This window comes from Hyaena hyaena, unplaced genomic scaffold (assembly GCF_003009895.1).
Source record: "Hyaena hyaena isolate Hyena2069 unplaced genomic scaffold, ASM300989v1 scaffold_229, whole genome shotgun sequence".
NCBI lineage: Eukaryota > Metazoa > Chordata > Mammalia > Carnivora > Hyaenidae > Hyaena > Hyaena hyaena.
The window spans coordinates 1,590,825-1,613,903 of NW_024080861.1; the positions used below are offsets into that span (position 1 = coordinate 1,590,825).

Genomic DNA, 23,079 nt, shown 5'->3' on the forward strand with positions numbered 1-23,079 from the left:
GGAGGTATGAAACTGATAAAGCAGGAAAATTCTGATATCTTTTAACAGTTCCTCTAAGGAACAAGGCTGTACCTTGCCTTGTTATCCGTTCCCTTAAATATCACAGATGATTAAAATCTGAGCATAATATTCTAAAGGAACTTGAAGATTCTAGAATTCAAATTATGGGATCAAAATATAACTTGACCATCTTATTAACTTTAAAACTCTATTTGTATAATTTTTATTATTAGTTCACTTGATATTCTTATTTTAAGCAATTTTTCCCTTTTTATATTTGAGAAGGCAAAAAGGTAAGAAAGCCTATCACTCAAATATCACCAAACTGTTACTTCTTCACTTCCAAAAATACTATATAACACAGCCCTTGAAAAGGGAAACATGCCATTGTTTCCTTAGCCAGGACCATATTTAGATGTTCCCAAATAAAATAGTATTTTTAAGAAGTAATTCAATGAAAAAAGACACACATTCTCTATGAATTCTATGACATCAACCATTGATGACAGCCCCCTAAATCTTACAAGCAAGAGATAGTTCATATGCATACAAACATATAAATTTTAGTATTCCTTTCCTTAAACACAGAGCTGGAAGCCAGACTATAGCTATTTATCTTTGATGTATCAATGAACTGCTAAGAGCATATAACAAACACAAGCCAAAGTCATTCTCCCAAGTACAGTTAGAAACCTCTCTGCATAGCAAAGCCTACCAGTTATGTTAATGGGAACCACATCAGCCTGGACCGTTTGGGCTTGCTGTCTCATCTTCTCTTCTGGCGTTGGCAACGGGAGTGACTTGGTCCAGTTCGTTTGAGTATTAAGGTCAGAGAAGTCACTTGAGGTTGGTGTTTTAGGTCTCCTGATGGAAATAAGTCTTTCCTCTTCTGATGAAGAAATCGAACACTGCAGGGAAAACAGGAAGTAGATGCTCTAGTGTGTAAATAGCTGGCAAAGACATTTAAGAATACATTTCTTATTTAAAAATTTTTTTCAACTGGAGTGCCTGGGTGGCTCAGTTGGTTAAGCATCCGACTTCAGCTCGGGTCATGATCTCACAATTCGTGGGTTTGAGTCCCGTGTTGGGCTGTGTGCTGACAGCTCAGAGCCTGCAGCCTGTTTCAGATTCTGTGTCTCCCTCTCTTTTTGTCCCTCCCCCACTCACAGTCTGTCTCTCTGTCTCTCAAAAATGAATAAACGTTAACTAATAAATAAAATTTAAAAATAAAAGAATTTTTCAACTGATTAAAAGCAAGCCAAAAAAAACTGGTCACATATAAGAAAGAAGTAATAATTTGCAGGAAAACTGCTCATCATTTTGAGCCTGACCTGTTATATATATGATTCACACTGGGGTCTTAGTCTCTAAACCGTGAGGAATGCAAACGGTTTTGCTGACCCTCAATATCTTTTCAGTTCTTCCTGTTTTTCCTATATTTACCATGGTCAGAAAGCTTATGGATTTAGGTGAATGCTAGAAGCCCAGAGAAGCATCAGGGCTGTGGCCACTGGTTTCCATTTTTATTAAAATTTTGTTTGCTTAAAGTCATTTCTAGCCTCAACCTCATTTCCTTCAGGCTCTGACCTCAGGGAACATTTCTGACATGATAGAGCTATTGTGTGCTCTTCTGAAACCATTTATATGAAAAAAAAATCAATGTGAAATTGTTAAACTCTAAGAAGCTGACTCTGCGCCTTATCAGAGTTCCACAAAAACCTTTCTGGCGGTTTCTGTTTCCATACAGATTAACATCCTAATGGGGGAGACCTTCTCTAATACACTTCTTCCCATAACATCTTAAAAAGCATAAGCAAGAATGTATCTGGGCAAGCATTTTTAGGATGGGCAGTACCATGGCTGCACGGTGGCAGCTCGTTCTTTGATGAGGAAGCTCCAAGAACTCAAACGCAATGTGCTCACAAACAATAACAATGACAAAAAAGGGTGATTGGCTTTTGCTGTGAAATGACAGTTTTTAATACACAATAAATGTCTAAGAACTGTTCTTTGAGTTGAAAGTATTAAACCTAACCACCACATCTGAAAATAAGGCATTTTTCAAAAGAGTTTTACTTCAGAATAAAAAAGGCAATGAACATGGGGGGGAGGGGGGGATGGGCATGGAGGAGGACACTTGTGGGGATGAGCACTGAGTGTTATGTGGAAACTAATTTGACAATAAACTATTTGTAAAAAAAAAAAAAAAGGCAATGAACCTTCCCAAGGAAATACCTGTATAATCAGCACCCAAGTCAGTTCAACACTCCCCCCCTCAAACCACACACCCCTAAGCAAGGGTAACTACTCTTTGACTTCTTCTAACACCATAGCTTTGTTTGCCTATATGTGACCTAAAGGGAATCATAACGTACATTCTCTTTTGGGACTTTCTTCTTTCATTCAATATTATGTTGGTGAGGGTTTATCTATCTTTAAAAAACAGGCATGGATACCTTCTTGGATTTAATGTAAGTTTCTAAGAGGATACTGGTAAGAAATTTAAAGAAATACATCTGTTAGGAACTTCAACCACTTAGAAGAACACTGTACTCACTGTTTATTACTACTGAATTCATCTTACTGCAAAAATATCAGTATATAATACCAGCCTTCCACGAATTTGAAAAGAACTACAGAAGAGCCAATTAAAACAGTTTGGTGTTGGGGATAGAGTCTAAACTAAGAATCCAAAGATCTGGGTCTATTCACCTTATACCTGATAGTCACATGACCTCTGGGCTCTTGAACCCTTTCTCTCCTGTAAAATGGGAAAGAATCCCATTTTACCTCTTGAATCCCACAAAGAGCTATTTTTTTTTTAATTTTTTAAATCGTTTTATTTATTTCTGAGAGAGAGAGAGAGAGAGAGAGAGAGAGAGAGAGAGAGAGAGCGTGAGAAGGGAAGGATCAGAGAGAGAGGGAGACACAGAATATGAAACAGGCTTCAGGCTCTGTCTGAACTAGCTGTCAGCACAGAGCCTGATGCGGGGCTCGAACCCAAGAACTGTGAGATCATGACCTGAGCCAAAGTTGGCCGCCCAACAGACTGAGCCACCCAGGCACCCCACAAAGAGCTATTCTTAAAATCTAATGAGCTAAGGGGCACCTGGGTGACTCAGTCAGTTAAGTGTCCAACTTCAACTGAGGTCATGATCTCACTGTCCCTGAGTTTGAGCCCCACATCGGGCTCTGTGCTGACAGCTCAGAGCCTGGAGCCTGCTTCACATTCTGTCTCTCCCTCTCTCTCTGTCCCTCCCCTGCTTGCACTCTGTCTCTTATTCTCAAAAATGAATAAATGTTAAAAAAAATATTTTAAAAGACCTAATGAGATAAAATCTGTGAAAATATCTATGACTCTTAAATATCATGAAAATGAAGGTTTTGGTCCTATAAAAGTGACTTTAAGAAATCAAAATCTTGAGGGCACCCAGCTGGCTAAGTCAGAAGAAAAAATGACTCTTGATAGGGGGGTTGTGAGTTTGTGCACCAAGCTGGGTATAGAGATTACTTAAAAAAATCTTAGTAAAAAAATAAATAATAAAGCAAAATCATGAAGTGACAAGTATGCAATTTCTTTCTCTTACTGCAAAAAGGCTGCCAATAATAAAGGTGTTGTGGGAATAAATAACATAAAAATAAATCATAATTAAACATCTCTTTGACTTTATATTCTTGATACATAAAAATGTAAAATGATATGGTAGCTCCTCCACCTAATGAATATGGTGAAATAATGTTTGTAATTAAACTGACAAATAAATATACTCAATGTATAATGAGCATATGTTACCGACATCTAATGATGATATTAAATTACATCTGATTTTGATCCTAAATTACACCATCTCCATTTCATGTGTGATCCAATTCTGGCAAAATGGTTACAACGCCAACCAATGGTTACAACGCCTACCTCTCCTTGAAAGATAAACAAGGGAATGTTCCAGTCGCAGTGGCAGCTAAGTCACAGTGATATAAATGAATCATTTTCCAGCCTTTTTGCACTTGTAACACTCTTGTTAAGTATGACTTATAATACATATTCTCTATCCTTAAGACACAACCACCCCCACAGACAAGTAAATCAAAACTAACTGTACATGAGAATTTCATGACAGTTTGCATAAAAGTCTCACGTGTCCATCTCCTGACGTAGTCTTCACGAAGACTGAATCTCAACCTCGTAACTTAGAGGGTTATTCCAATTATCTGATATACACATAGAAATAAGTTTTCAGGTAATTTTGAAATACAGCACACACTTTGAAGGCTATAGGTAGCAAATCCTAAGTAAACATTAGGCTTAACAGACAGATAAAACTACGGCTTGATGAAGAATACATAGCACGCTGACATCCTGCAGGGAGGGGACCCGTTTCCATGGGACATCTGCCAGGGGAGATGGTGCAGTGCAGTTCCCCCGTCTGTGTGCCTCTCAGCGGTGCTCAACAGCCCTCGTAATCTACTTTTCCATTAGTTGACTGACGGCGTCAGAATTGATAACTATCACAAGGAAAAAGTACTTCAGTTTAGCCTTGTTGGCGTGGGATGATCGCCAGGGACAGCTCCAATATGACAACTTTCAAAGGTAATCTATTTTATAAAGTGCTCTCTTCATTTGTGAGAAAATTTCCCAAGCATGGCAGAGAACAAAGTTATCTGCAAATGTCCCTACTACACAGTGCTACAACTAAGGAAAACAGAAAGCCTGGGCAGTAGGACTTCAGAACGATCGGACGCCCATCCCCCCTAGTATTTATAAATACAGCAGGGGAACAGGAAACGCCTCCTGCATCTCAGTGCCAGAACACATCATAATTTCTCCATTAAGACGGACACTGTAATCCTCTGGATTATTATGTTAGCCTCTGACCTGGTCTCCATGATTCTCCCTATACTGCTCACACTCCCGCTCCAATCTGTCTCTCAACACAGAGGTGTGAGGAATCCTTTTAAAATTTAAGTCAGATTGGGACGCCTGGGTGGCTCAGTCCGTTAGGCATCGACTTTGGCTCAGGTCATGATCTCATGGCTTGTGAGTTTGAGCCCCGCGTTGGGCTCTGTGCTGACAGCTCAGAGCCCGAAGCCTGCTTCGGATTCTATGTCTCCCTCTCTCTGCCCCTTCCCTGCTGATGCTCGGTCTCTGTCTCTCTCTCAAAAGTAAATAAACATAAAAAAAAGATTTAAAATTTATGTCAGATCATGTTGTTCTTCTGCTTAAACCCGCCATATCCTTACTATGACCAACAAGATCCTACATGATCTGCAAATGACCCACTGCTCTCTCTGACCTCATCCCCTACTATTCTATCCCTTATTTCACTCTAGCCACACCATCCTTTCCATGTAGTCTCTTGGGCATATCATGCACACTCCTGCCTCAGGGCCTTTGCACTTGCAGCTCCTGTTGCCTGACATGCTCTTCCCTTATACATCCACCCTTCTTTTTCTTCATGTGTTTATTCAAGAGGCTCCTTCTTGTTGAGGTCTTACCTGTTCAGCATACCTAAAATTTCAACTCCTCCCTAATATTTTATATCTCATTTCTCTGCTTTTCTCTTAAGTACATATCACTAGTATACATATATTTTGGATATTTACCTTGTTTTATCTCCCATGAGAAAATAAGTTCCAGGAAGCTTTAAATCAGAATTGCATAGAGAACTATTTCAGGATTTTAGCTAAAAAAGGGTCCCCATTTATTTACTGGCTGCTACATGCCTTGCCCTGTGTTACAGACTTCATAGAAATTGGTACCTCATTTAATCTTTACAGCATTTGCTTCGTTGTATAAATAAGGAAATAGTGCAAGGTAACTTTACTTTTGAGATGTTCACAAATAGACTACTGGGATTAGAACCCGGACTTGACCCCAGAGTCTCTGCTGTTAAACAGTGTTAAAATAACAACTTGGCAATATTTGCATTACTAGGTTGTCTGATCTAAAGATAAAATCTCCATTTATATCTCTTCTTCGAGAGTAAACTTTTTAGAAATGTAGAGAAGCCAGCAGTGTGGTGCAGTGGAAGAAGCACTAAACCCTGGACTGAAACACTAAGTATCAGCATCCTTGCTCTTGTCATTTACCAGCTGTAGGTTTTGAGTGACTCAACTGCGTGTGTTGAGAACAGAATAACTCAAATAGCTTCATTATGCCTCGTAATATCGGACTACCTCAATATAGAGTGAATGACTTTTTTTAAAATATGGAGTTTAAACTTGCTTTGCTTTCAGACCTTCAATGCAGTTTTTAAACCTGTCTGTTGGTCAATAACATTCACCAATACCCCATACCCTGATCCCGGAAGGAGTGAAGAGTCACAAATGAGACAGGAAGTCACAATTGCTCGTGTCAGATTACTTAGAAAGGGAAATCACTGGTCATGCAGGCAGTTGTGTGGATTTGGGACATTGCAGACCTGCATTTCAGAGACTCCTCAGTCCTGTCTGGAAAGCAGATAAGCTCCTACTACATGGACAGTGGAGCCTGAAATATGGTCTCTTTGGCAGGTGGCTGAGTGATCAAAAAGTGAGCTTAAATGTGAATCTCAGATTAGCGCAGGCTTTTCCCTGTTTAATCTGCTATGCTCCCAGAAATTAAAAAATGCAATTATAACCAGAGCTAAATTTAGCATTCATTTATCAATTATTACATGAGAATGGATGTAGAGCAGATGAAACTATATAGAGCACTAGTTAAGAGAATACTAACATACATTCCACTCCTTTTTTGCAGGACACTTACTCCATCTTTGGTGGTTTTTCCCAGAAGGAAGTCTCCCTTGGGTTGACTCTTGGTTTTCAAGATTTTAGATGCCTTCCTAAGGTGTCAAAACTTTCACAGCCTTTTTTTGGCTATATGTGTTTCTTCTATTTTTAATATACTTAGACACAAAATATCTGACTTAATTCTGTTCTTTCCTATTCCTTACTCCCCACTCCACCCCACAAACCCGAGGCTCAACAACAACAAGAAAAAGCAGGGGCGGTGGAAATGGATCCATACAGAAGCACAGTTCGTGGCCCAGCTAGCAGCTCCATGGCCAGGAGGTGGTGTCCAATCCACAGTATTAAATAACTTTCATTGTTCTTTCTCTCCCCCATCAGCAGAATGGTCCTTTTACCACAAAGCTAGCCTCTTTGTCGTCACTACATATTGAATTAAAATACTGTGGACTTAAACTATTGCATATTAAGGATCTTTTCCTTAAAATAATGGGAAATACTTAGAGCCGAAATGTTTAAACTGATATAGTATTTCTTATTTATAATCTTTTAAATTTAATAGATGCTATATACAAAATATATGACATAGTGAATATTTCAGAACTTACTACCCGACCCATGACTTATATAAAATATTACCAATAACTGCATCTACCTCCATGCTCCCCCCCTGCTTCCCCCAAGGTAACCGCTGTCATGAATGGTGTGTTAATTATCCCCTTACTTTTTGTTATATATGTACCAATATGTGCGAATTACATGTTTATATTTGCTTTGACATTTATAAAAATGGTTTCATTCTCGGTGTTGTGTTACTCATGTTTCTAAGACACATCCATATTTCTGTGTGAGCCTATAATTCATTCATTTTACTGGGTATACACTCCATTCCAATACATATTTATTTATTCACTCTTTTACTGATGGACGTTAGGTTGTAAAAGATGTTCTTCTGTTACTTCAACAAGTCAGAACACTCAAAACAGAGTGGTTAGGAGGAAAAAGCCATAGCTAAGGCTCAATTCCCCCATATACTCAATGTTGGAGGCAAAACAGGGTCTCTTCAGAGCCATAAATCCTGCTTCACTTTTAAGGGTGCTGAAGGTGCTCACTATCATGATTGTGGTGATGGGCTCATGTGTATATACATATATCAAAACTTACTAAATTGTATAATTTAAATATGTGCATTTATTTTATGTAAATCACAACACCACTGCTTTAAAACAAAGATTTCTGGGGGCACCTGGGTGGCTCAGTCAGTTAAGCGTCCGACTTCGGCTCAGGTCATGATCTCACCGTTCATGGGTTTGAGCCCCACGTCGAGCTCTGTGCTGACAGCTCAGAGCCTGGAGCCTGCTTCAGATTCTGTGTCTCCCTCTCTCTCTGACCCACCCCTGCTCACACTGTCTGTCTCTCTCTCAGAAATAAAACATTAAAAAAATTAAAAAAAAAAAGATTTCTGTTTCAGTATTTTAAAACTATGAGATCTTAAGCAAGTGATATAATCTCTCCAAAATACAGTTTCCTCATCTGTGTTATGGGTACAATCCAAGCTACTTTGCATGGTTGCAATAAGTATTAAACAGATTCCCATAGAACACTAAGCCTAGTCTCTGGCTCCTGAACTGTTCCACATGCTAGTGCTTGGTTCCATGTTGGGAGATACAGAGGTATGCAGATATCAACAAGACAGGGATGCTGTGTCCCCATTTAAAGGGGAAGGCAGATATGAATGGAGCCTTATTCCAGTGTAATGGGACATTTGCAACAAGAGAAACTGGAACAATTTTTTAGAGACACCTTCATTGGTTTGAATGCAGAAAGGCCCGGAAACATGACAGTCCTGGGTCTTCTCATTCCCGTTTGCAAGATACAAAGTAACAAAGTGTCCCAAACTGGGGACCACTGAACACATGGACCTAGCATAGACTCCTCTGTGTTTCCACTGTGCCCTGGCATTACTCACAGACACCCAATACAAAGGACTGCACCCGGAGTCATCTTAAATGGCGTCTAGACCATAAACCATCCTAGGCCAGGCAATGTATCTGTATACTGAGATGAAGTAGCACCTAAATGGTTTTTGAAAAAATGGCATGAATGAACGAATGCCAGACAAGTCAACAGTGGAATGAGAAATGCCAATGATAGGCATAATAAGGCAGCATTGGGGGAATTAGTAAACTCCCTGTTTTGTTTAACCAACATGGCACAGGGAAGAGAAACAGAGTATAAAGTGAAGGCCCTACATTTGCGTCTTCCCTGATGCATTCTAGCCACATCTTGGTTTCCAGATCGTCAAAATGATAGTAATGATTATTAAAACACTTCTTCCATTGGAGCTCCTGTGGAAAATGAGAACTTGAAAAAGTCTGGCAAGTGTTCTAAAGTGTTCTACCATTAGTGTAAAGTTAGTACTAGTATGGCTTCTCGCAGTTCTACTTAGAGACAACCAACAAAGACGCAACAATTGAAAGTTTGTTATAGATGCTGAAACCTCTCAAATTCATTGCTTTAGGCAGGAAATTCTATGTGGGTGGAATAAAAGACTTAGGGTGAGTGGGAGAGTTGCCAAATTTCATTGTCTTGGAGTCATTTTCTTTGTAGTCTGGTTTGAAAAGCCAAGCAGTTGAGTAATACTGAACTAGCCATTATTTGAGCATATTCTATGTGCCAAGTACCCAGTGAAGACTTTTATAAACATTAATTCATTTCAACCTCACCACTTCCTTCTCCAAGGGAGGTTAGGTGACCGTGTAATTTACTAGTAAAACCAGAACCCTTCTGAATGTCAAAGGGGGTGCTATTAATAATTACGCAGGAGAGCAGCTGTAACCCAGGACTGTCCTGAGCAAACCAGAACATGAAGCTTCTAACTCTTTACAGCGAGGAAACTGAAGCTCACCGAGAGAAGCAATTACCCCAAACCACTCAGCTTCAACAGGTGGAAAAGCTGCCCCAAATAGGTGATCTCAGGCATCATGATATATAAGCCTCCAATATGTGCAATTACAGAGCAGGTCTACTATCCTTTTTGTCTCTTCAGAGTCCTCCTTTGACTGAAGGATCTCTCATCAACGAGAACTAAAACAGAATCTGAGATGCTTGTTCAAAGAATAACAGGAAATAGAAAATTCCAAGTTACAACATTACCATTAGAGTCAATCTTTTATTGCCATAATCCCAGTCTAATGTATGTGTTTGGGAATTAATTTTATATAAGAGATTGAGAAACTCATAACTGACATCCTTTCTGCTGAGACAATGGGGCCTCTGTGAATGTTTCCCTGATTCAGTGAACAGTATCATCAAACATAACCTCCAACAATGGCAGTTGGAGAAATGCCGTATCAACTCACAGGAAATATTTTGGCACTTATAACTGAACGTCCTTCAAAAACCTGAAAAACCTGTTTGGTAATACCTCATACACACTGAAAACTGAAAGAACAAAACAATGTCAAGACTAGAATAACACTAAAGCAATGACTTATTTTCTGATTTCACAGTTGGAAAAAAAAGGTACTCTGTGAGATTTCTAAATCCCTTTGCAGACAGCAATTGTCATGCATGTTTACATAGAACACATATCCTTGGAAATAGTTTAATTATTTTTCTTACTACACTTGGAAAGATACATGTGGATATCATTAGCAAAATACCGTTCCTTGTACCATACACAGGAGTCCTACTTGGTAACTGTTTTGCCTTAAGATAATTATTCTAGAAAAATTCTCTAGAATAAACACACAGAACAGATGTCCCCTAGGTTCTTTGTTCTAATTTATGTCTTTAGCTTTTACCTTGTCAGCAGCTCTCGTTTTAGGAGAGTGCATCTATCCTCAGCACGTAATAGATGCTTCCTATTGTTAAATGCAAATTGGATGCTTTTCATTCTGTATACTTCTTTCCAGGTCAGAGCACAGGTAGTCTAAGCACCTGTTAACTTCTGTGGAGTCCACTGCTCTCCTCACCACACCCCAACTCCTCCCACTTACCTAGAAAATACAAAGTAAAGGCTTGCCCCAGCATTTTGTCTCAAATTTGATCTCTGTATCTAAAATAACCCCAACTATTAAAATGACTTTTAAGAGCATGAGTTGCACTTAAGGGTCTTGGTCCTAACATAGAGACCATAAACTGCTGGCTTGGAACCCCTTTTATAGTTACTGGACTCCCACCCAATTTCAAATGTCAACTTGGTCATGTACTAAATCCCATGAAGATTTAGGTAGCCTTCTGGTCTTTATAGTCTGTGTTTGATATTTTGTCCCACTGGTCTGTATATTCAGGTTCCACACTGAGCAATTCCTGACTCTTTTTAATACCTGGAGAGGCTAGTTCTGCCTCCTCATTGCTCTTCTAGGTTACAGCTTTCCCAGCTATGACCCTTAGATCCAGCCTCCCTGGCCCTTTCCTTTCTCTGTCCATTCCCCAAATTAACTCTTAAACCCAAACAAAACTAAACCACTCAACATCTTATTGGTATTGTGTTAATTCTATAAATTAACTTGGGCAGAAATGATAACTTTTTGATATGGAGTTCTCTAAGAGAATAAGTCTTTTCTTTGATTCAAATCTATTTGTGTTATTCTATAATATTTAAAAATTTTTCACATGGATCTTATACTTATTAATTTATCCCTACTTTGTCTGCTACTACAACTTCCTTCCTTCCTTCCTTCCTTCCCTCCTCCCTTCCTTCCTTCCTTCCCTCCTCCCTCCCTCCCTCTCTTCCCTCCTCCCTCCCTCCCTCTCTTCCTTCCTTCCTTCCCTCCTCCCTTCCTTCCTTCCCTCCTCCCTTCCTTCCTTCCCTCCTCCCTTCCTTCCTTCCTTCCCTCCTCCCTCCCTCCCTCCCTTCCTCCCTCCCTCCCTCCTCTTTCTCTCTCAGAGAGTGCCAGTGCACAAGAGCAGGGGAGAGGGGCAGAGGGAGAGATAGAGAGAATCTCAAGGAGGCCCCACACTCAGTGCAGAGCCAACATGGGGCTGGATCCCACCACCCTGGGATTGTGACCTGAGCTGAAATCAAGGGTCAGATATTCAATCAACTGAGCCACCCAAGCGCCCCATCTGCTATTATAACTTTAAATAGATTTTTTCCCAATTATATCTTGTAACTTGCTTTGGTAGATATGAGAATTATTGGTTTCCATACATCAATTTCATACCTTTCTATGCCATTGAATTCTAATGTTGATGGCAGTTTCAAATTTTTATTTTCCTGAGTTACCAAGTATACAAATATATCATGTACAAAGAATGATAATTTAATCTCAGTCTTCCCTTATCTCTGAGCCTCTTATCCTACAGCTTTTCTAAGTGTTCTGGCCAGTTCTTCCCATACATTGTAATAATAGTGACAAGAGTGTTCTGTCTTATGCCTCATTCTAAGAATAATGGCCCAAGAAACAGCACGTTGGCTTTGGTGACAAGGCAGATACATTTTAAGGTACGAGTATCTACTTGTTCCTATACTATGGACTGTTTCTTATCAAGAATGGATGTTGAATTGTATCAAATACCTTGTCATTATCTAAGGTTTTGATCTGATTATTCTCTTCAAATCCATTAATATATTAACATGTGATTAATGGATACTGAAAATCCTTGCATTCCTATTGGGATGAATCCAGGTTCATTTCTAAGTATTTGTCTTGTAATGAGCTGCTAGATTATGCTTCCTAACACTCTACTTATGGCTTCTAATGATAATATTCATGAGTGAGACTGGCCAGCTGATTTTCTGCTTTGTGTAGTCTTTGTTAGGTTTGGTCTCAGGGTTAAGCTAATTCATTAAAAATAAAATATCACACCATATCCTTCTTTTTATTTGCTCTGGGAAAGTTTCAAGCATTGAATTTACTTACTCTTTCTTTTCTTTTTCTTTTGTTTGTTTCAAGTTTTTATCTAAATTCTAGTTAACATACAGTGTAATCTTGGTTTCAGGAGTAGAATCTAGTGATTCATCACGTACATATAATACCCAGTGCTCATCACATGTGCCCTCCTTAACGCCCATCACCCATTTAGCCCATCCCCTGCCCACCTCTCCTCTACCAACCCTCAGTTTGTTTTCTAAAGTTAAGAGTCTCATGGTTTGCCTCCCTTTCTCTCTTTTCCTTCCCTTCCTTATATACTTACTCTTTAAAAGCTTTAGTGGAGCCCTCTCTGTGAAACCATCTGAACTTGGTGCTTTTTGTAATTTGGTCCAATTTTTTTTAAATGCACTTCATTTTTCCACCCAGTTTATCAAGATATAATCAACATAAAACATTGTGTATGTTTAAGGTGTAATATGTGCTAATCTGTTATATGTATATACTGCAAAATGATTGCCACAATGAGACTAGTAAACACACCTATTACCTCACACAGTTACCATTTATTTTGTCAATCTGGTGTGAATTTTGGATAACATTTCTCTATTCTTCAAATTAGAAATCAATCTGTTAAAATACTCTAGAGTTCTAGAGTCAGGTTTGATATACTACATAAATTAGAAAATCAGTTTCAACTTTATCTAAACACCTTCCATCTAACAAAAGATGGTATATACAACTTTTGTTCCTAATCATCAAGTCGTCTGCTTAAAAATGTTAGTGACTCCCATAGGGCACCTAGGTGGCTCATTTGGTTGAGCATTCAATTTCTGCTTAGGTTGCGATCTCACGATTCATGGGATTGAGCCCTGTGTGGGGTTCAAGCATGGAGCCTGCTTGGTATTCTATCTTTCTTTCTCTCAGCCTGTACCCCTCATGCTCTCTCCCTCAAAATAAACAAACATTAAAAAATATGTTAGTGACTTCCTACTAGCTATGCAATAAAAGCTAACTCCATCACTTAGCATGGCTCCCCTGTGATGATCCCATCTCAGCCTCCCTCCACCACTCCTCCTGTTGACATTCTTGGTGAACTCAGTATCTACAGAGTGGATCCATCTCTCATTGGTCTTTCACAACCTCACCTCCAGTGTGCCCTGATGATCCAGTCTCAGAAACATGCCCTGGACTTCATCATTGCATAACACTGGATATTGGGTTTTAGTAGTGGTTCAAGAATTGATAATTCTATAGTATTTACTGAAGGTGTAAGAGGAAAAGCATCAAGAATGTGGCCAACATTTCTGACTTAAGTATCTATTAGAATGGAGTTATATGGTTTACCGAGGTGGGGAAAACTCTGAAAGGAGTAGGTAGCGATGGGAGAATGAACATAGTGGCATTAGATTTGAGATACCCATAAGACAGATAGTAAGCAGATAAATGCATGGGTCTGGACTGGAGACAGAAATTTAGGAAACTTCAGTGTCTGGAATTTAAAGCCATGGGTCTCAGTGGGATCACCTAAGGATTAAGCCTGTTTCATAGGAGCAGAGTCACACCAGAAATATGGAAGGGCATCCAACCATGACAGAGAAGCACTGGCTAGTGAGGGAGGAGGAAAACAGGGAATGTGTGGTCCCATGAAAGCCAAGTACAGAAAGTATTTGAAGAAGAAGAGTAAACTATGCCCAACGCTGCTGAGAGGCTGAATCAGAGGAGGGCTGAGAACTATTAGATTTGGCAAGATCGACGTGATGAACAGACTTAACAAGAGTAATTTCAGTAGCGTGCCTGGGATAAAAGTTTCTTTGGAGGGGGTTCAAAGGAGATTGTGAGAAAAGGCAGTGCTGACAGCAAGTCTAGACAGTTCTTTGGAGAAGTTCTATTATAAAGAACTGGAAACTATGGCAGAGTTTGGGGGAGCGGGGGATGAAAGGTCAAAGGAGGGTTTCTTCAAGATGAAAAACAATGCAGCATGTTCGTATAATGACATTCTGATGCAATAAAGAGAGAAAATGGATTAGGCCAAAGGGAGAGGGGCAAATTGCAGGGATGAAGTTCTTGAGAAGTTGGACTTAATCATTCCACTGAAAAAATACTGAGTGCTGACTACCTTCCATGCCCTAATCTAAGCACATGGGGTGCAGCAGGGCAGAAGGGAAGCAAGGACTATGCACCCATTGCAATGGCAGGCAAGGGTGAGGAGCTGTAGGAACAGATGCAAGCCATTCAATAGGTTTGGTTGTGAAAGGATATGCCTTCAGATTGCTCCCCCTGCCCTTCTCTCCCCACAGTGTAGTAAATATCACAGATGGTATCTGAGAGTAAAGCAGAAAATATGGTGTCTGGAGATTTGAGAAGGATGGACTATAATTTGGGCAGTGGGAGAGTGAATTGATGAGCTAATATATGAGGAGTGCTGGCACTTTAGGTCCGAGGTTAGGCATTTATAGTATAATCAGCTAATAAAACCCGGGGTTTTCCTCTAGCCTTGCTTAGTGAGCCAGGCTTTAAGTGCAGAGCAGAGGTACAGCTGGGTTCAAATGGGGTTGGGATGACTTCAGGAAAGTGACTGAAAGAGACAGGGGCCATCAGAGTTGCAAGTATGCACAAAGAATTGTGGGTCATGTCATCTAAGATGGGGAAGGATGACTGCGGATATGAAGAGGGTAGCATCAGCGGAACAGAATTTCTCATGGGGTCAAATAATTTCTGAAATGGAATTCTAGAGGGATCAAGCTGGAGAGACAATAAATGAAATTATCCTTAACTCTTCTTTTTCTCCTCACTTCAGCAAATTCTGTAGGATCCACTTTCAACATAAGCCTAGAATCTTCTCCACCGTGCCCCTGGTCCCAGCCCGCATCAGCTATATCTTGCCAGGATTACTGCAATAGCTACTGACTTATCGTTCTACTTCTATTTTCAACTCTCCATGGTCTTGTCTCCATACAGCAGCCAAATTGCATTAAATAGAAAATCAGATCATGCTACTTTCTACCTCAGTTCCTCCAGTGCCTCCCCAATCTCACCCAAGAACAATAGATCCAAAGTTCTCAACACGGCCACTTAGGTCCTATGTGATCTGGCCCCTGGTTATTTCCCCAAAGTCATGATTGCCTCTCTTCCCCTTGTCCACTGCAAGCCACTCTGGTATCTGGCTACTTCACCCACAGGATTAACCATATTACTGTCTCCAGGCCTTTGTACTTACTATCTCTTCTTCCCAGAAAGTTCCACCCAAAGATATGCACACGTGTTGTTCGTACACTTCATTCTGAGATCTGCTCTAATGACACCCTTGGAGAGCCCCTCTTGAAAACTCAATCTAAAATAGCAGCCCCGCCACTCTAAAATTCTCCTTACTACCGGTTTATTTTTCTTCATAATGCGTCTCACCACTCTGTTATATTACACTCATTTGTTTAATGCTGTTTCCCCACTGAGGACAGGGGCTTTGTCTTTTTCATGTGATGGGTCTGCATAACATACAATGATGCTTGGTTTGTTGGAGAATCTGTATAAATATTTGAGTAAATGAATGAATGAGTAGCCCTTTTTTTTTTTTTTTTTTTTTTTTTACTATTTTTAAAATGTTTATTTTTGAGAGAGAGCACAAGTTGGGGAGGGGCAGAAAAGGGGGGACAGAGGATCCGAAGCGGGCTCTGCACGGACAGCAATGAGCCCAATGTGAGACTCGAACTCACAAACCGCGAGATCATGAACAGAGCCAAAGTCAGATGCTCAACCAACTGAGCCACCCAGGGGCCAGAACAGTCTTTTTAAAATTCAGAGAACTCAGAGAACAATAGTATTCCACTCCCCATTTTCCAGATATGGAAATTAATGCCTGGAAGGCCCAAATGACACACCCCAAGAAACCTAACAAGTATCAGAGCTGTCTTCGGATTTTGTGTCTCCCTCTTTCTCTGATCCTCCCCTGCTCACGCTGTCTCTCTCTCCCAAAAACAAATAAGAATTTTTTTTAAAAAGTAGCAGAGCTAAGATCTGAAATTTGTCTAATTCCCAGAATGCCACCCTCTAATTAATTTCATCTCTGAAAGTCTTCCCCTTCCTTGCCATTCACACAGTCATTCTTTTGTCTAAGTCCTTGGTATGTCTTGCCTGTTGCAAGAGCCCTATGACTCCTCTTACCTCTTACATGTCTCCCCACTCCCCCCCCATTTCCCAACTGCCCAAGTTAGAATTTCTCTTTCACGTGTTACTGTATGAAAAACACTTACTGTAGACATATACATACATACATATAGATATATAAAATATATACATACATATACCTTTTTATTCTGGTTAGTTCTCCCTACCAGACAGCTATAACTTCCTTGAGACAAGTACAGATACTTATTAATCTTTCCATTCTGCAGTACCTGGTATACAGCATATACTCTTAAGAAACATTTATTGCACTGACTACTCTACTTCCTGAAATGTTCTCTACGATTTCTGCCTGGCTCACTCTTCTAACCCCAATGACTACGTTGCCCAAGAAGGCCTACCCTTTTAGTTAAAAATGGCAACTCCCCTCTATCTCATCCAGCGTTACTTTCCTCCAGAGTATATAACACTTTCTAATACAGCATCACTGCTTTTCTACTCTTGGTGTCTCACTATCAAATCCACCCTGATCGAAGGCAAGGATTTTTTCTGTTAGCTTCACTGTTACATCTTCGGCACCCAGAGCAGTCCCGGGGACACAGGCCATGTTTAATAAATACATAACCTGAAAACTAATTATAATTCTGTGCTTAAGTAGCTCTGTTTAGGAACACATTAAGGAAGGATAAAGGAATTTGTGCAAATGGCTACCACTGATGGCCACACAACACAGAGACATCAGAGCATCATGATGATACAGTGAGCAGTGAAGGGGTCACAAAGATTGATAACAACTCCTGATTCAGGGTGAGTATTTACTCAGGGCGAGTAACTGTTCAGGAAATGACTGTGGAATAAATGAGCCAGGTGCGTAGCCCATCGTGCATGAGGAACTGCATGGGGTGCACACAAGTGAAACCCTTGCGTTGACTTGAAGATATTGCTGCACTAGTTAGGGTAAAGGACCCACAGGAAGTGGGAGAGAAAGTACAAGAACAAACAAAGGTTAATTTCCACATCAATTTCAGGCCTTTTGCCACTGAGGGCAGCCCTAGGTCTTGCTGACATATATAATTTTTTAAAAAGCAACAAAAAAGCATAGGGTCTGATAGAGAACACTGTAATTAATCTAGTAACTATGAATAAACAAAAAGATGGTGAATGTTCTCCAAGACCATCAAATTGGATGTGCAATAGTGAGATGGCAAATAGGGTTTTTGATGCTCCATGGAGCCAAGAAATTGTAGAAGTTAATGCAACACTGAATGATACAGCCCAGCTGAGAAAAGGACGGGAGGGTGGGAGGTAAAGAAGGAGGAAGTTAGTTAACGTGACAGTATAATTTGTTAGTTGATGTTTTAATATAGACTCATTTATAATGAATACATTATATAATTTGATATTTATTTTATTCTGAAAAAATTCCTTATGTTGAGAAGACATTCAGACCTAATGATTTAAAAATTTCTGAACATAATTCAACCTGCTTCTAAATATTTAAGGAAGAAATGTTCCATTTTTTATTTGAAAAAAATTTTTTAATGTTCATTTTTGAGAGAGAGTCAGAGAGAGACAGAGCATGAAGGAGGGAGGGGCAGAGAGAGAAGGAGACACGGAATCCAAAGCAGCATCCAGGCTCTGAGCTGTCAGCACAAAACCTGATGCGAGGCTCGAAATCACAAACTGTAACATCATGACTGAGCTGGAGTCGGATGCTTAACCAACTGAGCCACCCAGGCGCCCCTCAAAACATTTTTAACCAAGGACACATAGCAGTAAAGGAAAGTAAGTGCAACTATGCACTTTTATGAGAGTCCAAATATAGGAAGACCATGAATTCAGACATTGTGATTGAGTTCAGAGGGTTTCCAGGGAGCCCAGGAAACTGTTCACCCTCCCACCACCCACACCAGCGAAGGCTCCTCCCCTGCTCCCATGGCTCCATTTTACAGGAGAAGCAGTTGGCCCCAAGAGGAGACCGGAGGTTCCACAATCAACTCTGGTTTTCGTCCTAGTGGACATCAGCGCTACCAAGTCCCACTATGGTCCTTCTTCTGCTTAACAGGCTGTCATACGTTGCGTCTGATCATGTAAAGGAAGACATTTCTGTATATATTCTTACATGTTACCATTACTTGCTGACTGATTTTCAACATGACAGGAGCTGTATTTTCTCAGGGACGAGGATTTTTGCTTTTTCCACACATTTCCGAGAGGATGGCTTGGAGGGATCCGTGGCAATTCACATAGGAGTAGAAACTAGTCCCTAGAGATTGAACCTTCCCTCAGATCTGAGCATCATAAGCTCACAGCTATGTGAGAATTTAACAACTACAATTCCAAGTTCCAGAAGTCCTGCGGATGTCCTCTCATAATGTCACTCTGCCACCAGGGGACTCTGCACACCCAGACAGTCACAACTCCTATAATCATGCTGCATCTAAACCACCCCTGTCCCACTGGGTCCCATTATAAACTCGGTTTTCCTCCTCTAAACATCAGTTAAAGGTCGAAGTGTATCTGGATAAAATAAGAAAAATCTCACGGGTGGGAAATTTGGGGAGATGCTGGTCCAAAAGGGTACAAGCCTTTTTGTTATACAACAAAGCTGTAAGTTATAGTGCTAGGAATCCCATGCATACAGCATGGTGACTATAGTTAATAATAATAATACAGTTAATAAGTATATCATAATAATAATAAGTACTTAAAATTGGCTAAGAGTGTAAAATGTAAGCACTTGTGCAGCGTGCAGAAGAAAGGCAAGTATGTGAGATGCTGGATATGGGTTTTTTTTTTTTTTAAATGTTTTAATTATTTCTGAGAGAGAGAGAGAGAGACAGTGACAGCGTGAGCAAGGGAGGGTCAGAGAGAGATGGAGACATAGACTCGAAAGAAGGCTCCAGGCTCTGAGCTAGCTGTCAGCACAGAGCCTGATGTGGGGCTCGAACCCACGAACCGTGAGATCATGACCTGAGCTGAAGTTGGACACTCAACCGACTGAGCCACCCAGGAGCCCTGGATATGCTGTTAATCAACCTGACTGTGATGGCCATTTCACAAAGTATTCGCATGCCAAGTCATCACACTTTAAATATGTACGATTTTATTTGTCAGTTATAATTTCAATAAGGCTGAAAAACAATTAAAAATAAGAAGAGGACACAATCCTCACCATATAACTCATCTTTGATTTCTATTTTCCTTACTCATATCAATGAGCAAAAAATAAACGCTGTAAAATTAAAAGCCCGATCAATTTTGAAGTAGCTGTTTTTTCTGTTACAGTATTTAATACAGTATTGTGTATTTTTGAGTCCCAGAGGACTAAGCTAATATGGGAACATACTTTTTTTTTTAATGTTTATTCATTTTTGAAACAGACAGAGACATAGCATGAGTCGGGGAAGGGCAGAGAGAGAGCAGGAGACACAGAATCCAAAGCAGGCTCCAGGCTCTGAGCTGTCAGCACAGAGCCCAATGTGGGGCTCAAACTCACATACTGTGAGATCATGACCTGAGCCGAAGTCAGACGGCCAACCAACTGAGCCACTCAGACGCTGTGGGAACATACTTTTAAAGAAATAAGAAAAATGTTCTCAAATAAAAACCTGGGTTTTTATTAGAAGACTAAAAAATTATGGCAGTAAATTTCCCATTTTGGATCAACTGTTATCCACCCTTTTCTCTGAGGTTATTTATGTGGGGAGGGACAATAAAGTTGGACTAATGTTCTCTAAACAGTAATGCATTTATGTATTGACCTAATCCCACTGAAATTTCTTAGATTAAAAAATGGTTTCTAAACCAACCCGTGTCCATCAAACTGTTAAGTCCATGGTACTAAATAAAATGAATTTTTAAAAACCAGGTAAGTCAAAATCTCCCTATATTTTTATCTTCTCATGGGCATCTATTACTGAGAAAGTATATTTGCCTTAAGAAGTCTGCACATATTATAAGAGATGGCGTGAGAAAAAGGACTGCCGATATGACCCAATGTCTCTAAAATGAACTGACCAGTTTGATAATATTAAGTCAATGTGCTGCTTCTGTTCGATCTTTCCGAGAAACAATGGCCCCCTCTGAAACAGTGACTTTTGACTGTTATACTTAGAGCTCTTGTTTTAGAATCCGAGTGGGTTCTTGGTCATATGAAAACAACAACAACAAAAATAAGACCTTCATTTTTTCTACCCAAGAGAGAATATACAAAATGCATAGAATATACTTACTGATTGTGACCCTTTAATGAATTCCTTGAATCCTAACCTTACCTTTTTTTTTTTTCTTAAATTTTAGACTAATTTTGACTTGCAGAATAGTTGCAATGATAGCACTGAGAATGCCTGGTGAACCTTTTACCCAGCTGCCCATAATGTTAACACATTAAATAATCATGGTACCTTGGCCAAAATTAAGAAATTAAGTTGAGATAACACTATTAACTGAAACCATATTTTATTCTGACTTCACCAGTTTTTCAACTGATGTCGTTTTCCTGTTCCAGGACGCAATCTGGGTCCCCGTGTTGAACTGGGAAGCCTTACCTTTTGATCTGTTTCTTCATCTTCGTCTTGATAATCGTCGCAGAGTGGGCTGGTGTTGGCTGCAAAGGTGGGCCCCTGAGAATAGTACTGCGAACTTCGGTAGCCATCCCGCCTCAGTTTATCACATTCTGCAGAGGGGACAGGCCGGGCAGGGGGTGGGGGAGGGAGTTCATTAAAAACCAGAATTTGTTTACTTCTCTTTATTTACCTGTTCTAGTAATATTTTCCTAGGCATAAGCTTTCAAAATAATAATACTATTAGTAATGAAAATGATAAAAACAACTAGGAATTAGCAGATTATACACTATATACTATGTTCATATGCTTTTTTAAAAAAATTTGTAAATTTATTTCTGAGAGAGAGAGAAAGAGAGAGAGAGAGACAGTGTGAGCAGGGGAGGATCAGAGAGAGAGGGAAATACAGAATCTGAAGTAGGCTCCAGGCTCTGAGCTGTCAGCACAGAGCCCGACATTGGGTTTGAACCCACGAACCATGAGATCATGACCTGAGCCGAAGTCAGACGCTTAACCGACTGAGCCACCCAGGTGCCCCCATGTTCATACGCTTTAATGGGATGATTACCTTTAGACTTGGCAACAACCCTCTGAGTTGGGTTCAGAGTAATTAAATTATTTTCTCAGTAAGTGTTATGCAGATAAGCAATGGACTCAGAATGTGAAACCAGGCTCTTTTTTTTTTTTTTTTTTTACACAAACAACTTATTAACCAGCTCAAAAAACATTCGTCCTCTTGTGAGCCAGACAGAATGACTCCTAACCTATCTATATACAACTTAACTATTGTCCTAATCTTTGCGTTATTTTTTTTGTAGTTTATTGTCAAGTTGGTTTCCATATAACACCCAGTGCTCATCCCCACAAGTGCCCTCCTCCATGCCCATCTCTCCCCTTCCCTTCCCCCACCCCCATCAGCCCTCAGTTTGTTCTCAGCATTCAAGAGTTTCTCAGGGTTTGCCTCCCTCCCTCTCCCCAACTATTTTTCGCCTTTTTCTCCCACTTTGTCCTCCATCAACTTCCTCCAGGTTCTTAATTACTATAATTTTTATACACAGCAACTGATTATGTAACTCCCCATCAAAGACTACAATACTTCTCACACTATGCTCCTTTCCTAGACTCATCAGCTGGAAAGGACATGAGAAATCACGGATTACAATGCCTTCGTTTTATTTTTAGTTCTCAACCTAACTTTGATGCCAAACAGGCGATAACCGTTGAGTGGAATTTAATGTGAAGCCAGGTGGCAGTCTGAGCCATCCGCCAGACTTCAGGGAAGTAGCTGGCACCAGCAAGTGGAAGGTAACTGGGGGTGCCCCGCCCCGCTGTGCAGCAAGGCTGGGGCCATCGGCTGCTCAGAGACAAGCGATTCTCGTGGAGGAGGGACCACTGTGCTAATCACACTTACTCAGATCGGTGGGGGCAAGCGCAGGAAGAAAAGCATTAGTGGCTTTTTAAAGCCCCAAGAGATTTCTTATTACCCAGACAGCACCTTCGAGAGGCGTCTGCCCTGCAAAAGGGTTCGCTCACCACAGGGTACCTTTAAATATCCAGCTCGCTAAACGAGTGTGAATGTGTTTGGTTCAGGAAGGTTTTCCATTCTGACAGCACGACAAAACCGTGTACCTGGTGGCACAGAACGAAAGTAGGGCATCTTCAGCATTCCTTTGTGACAACACTAGGGCCTGTGATTCTCCTCAGACGGGAGATGATGAACAGTCATGTCCGTGAAAGGATAAAAATTCTCCAACTGGGGGAAAACCCCTTATTCTCCTTTACTACCTCACGTGGGAGTGAATAGAGATTCCAACCCAGAACTGCAAATCAGATTTTTAAAAAC

At 40.3% G+C, this 23,079-nt stretch overlaps 1 protein-coding gene across 4 annotated transcripts in view; it reads right to left on the reverse strand.

The window, feature by feature from the left end:
* NHSL1 (NHS like 1) overlaps positions 1-23,079 on the reverse strand; it is a 249,925-nt gene that overhangs the window by 21,307 nt on the left and 205,539 nt on the right. For all 4 annotated transcript variants that reach the window (XM_039243573.1, XM_039243575.1, XM_039243576.1 and 1 more), the window contains exons 3-4: positions 21,221-21,348; positions 716-908 (exon numbers count right to left, since the gene is read on the reverse strand). In XM_039243573.1, the coding sequence (XP_039099504.1) occupies positions 716-908; positions 21,221-21,348 (321 nt within the window). The remainder of the gene's footprint in view (positions 1-715; positions 909-21,220; positions 21,349-23,079) is intronic.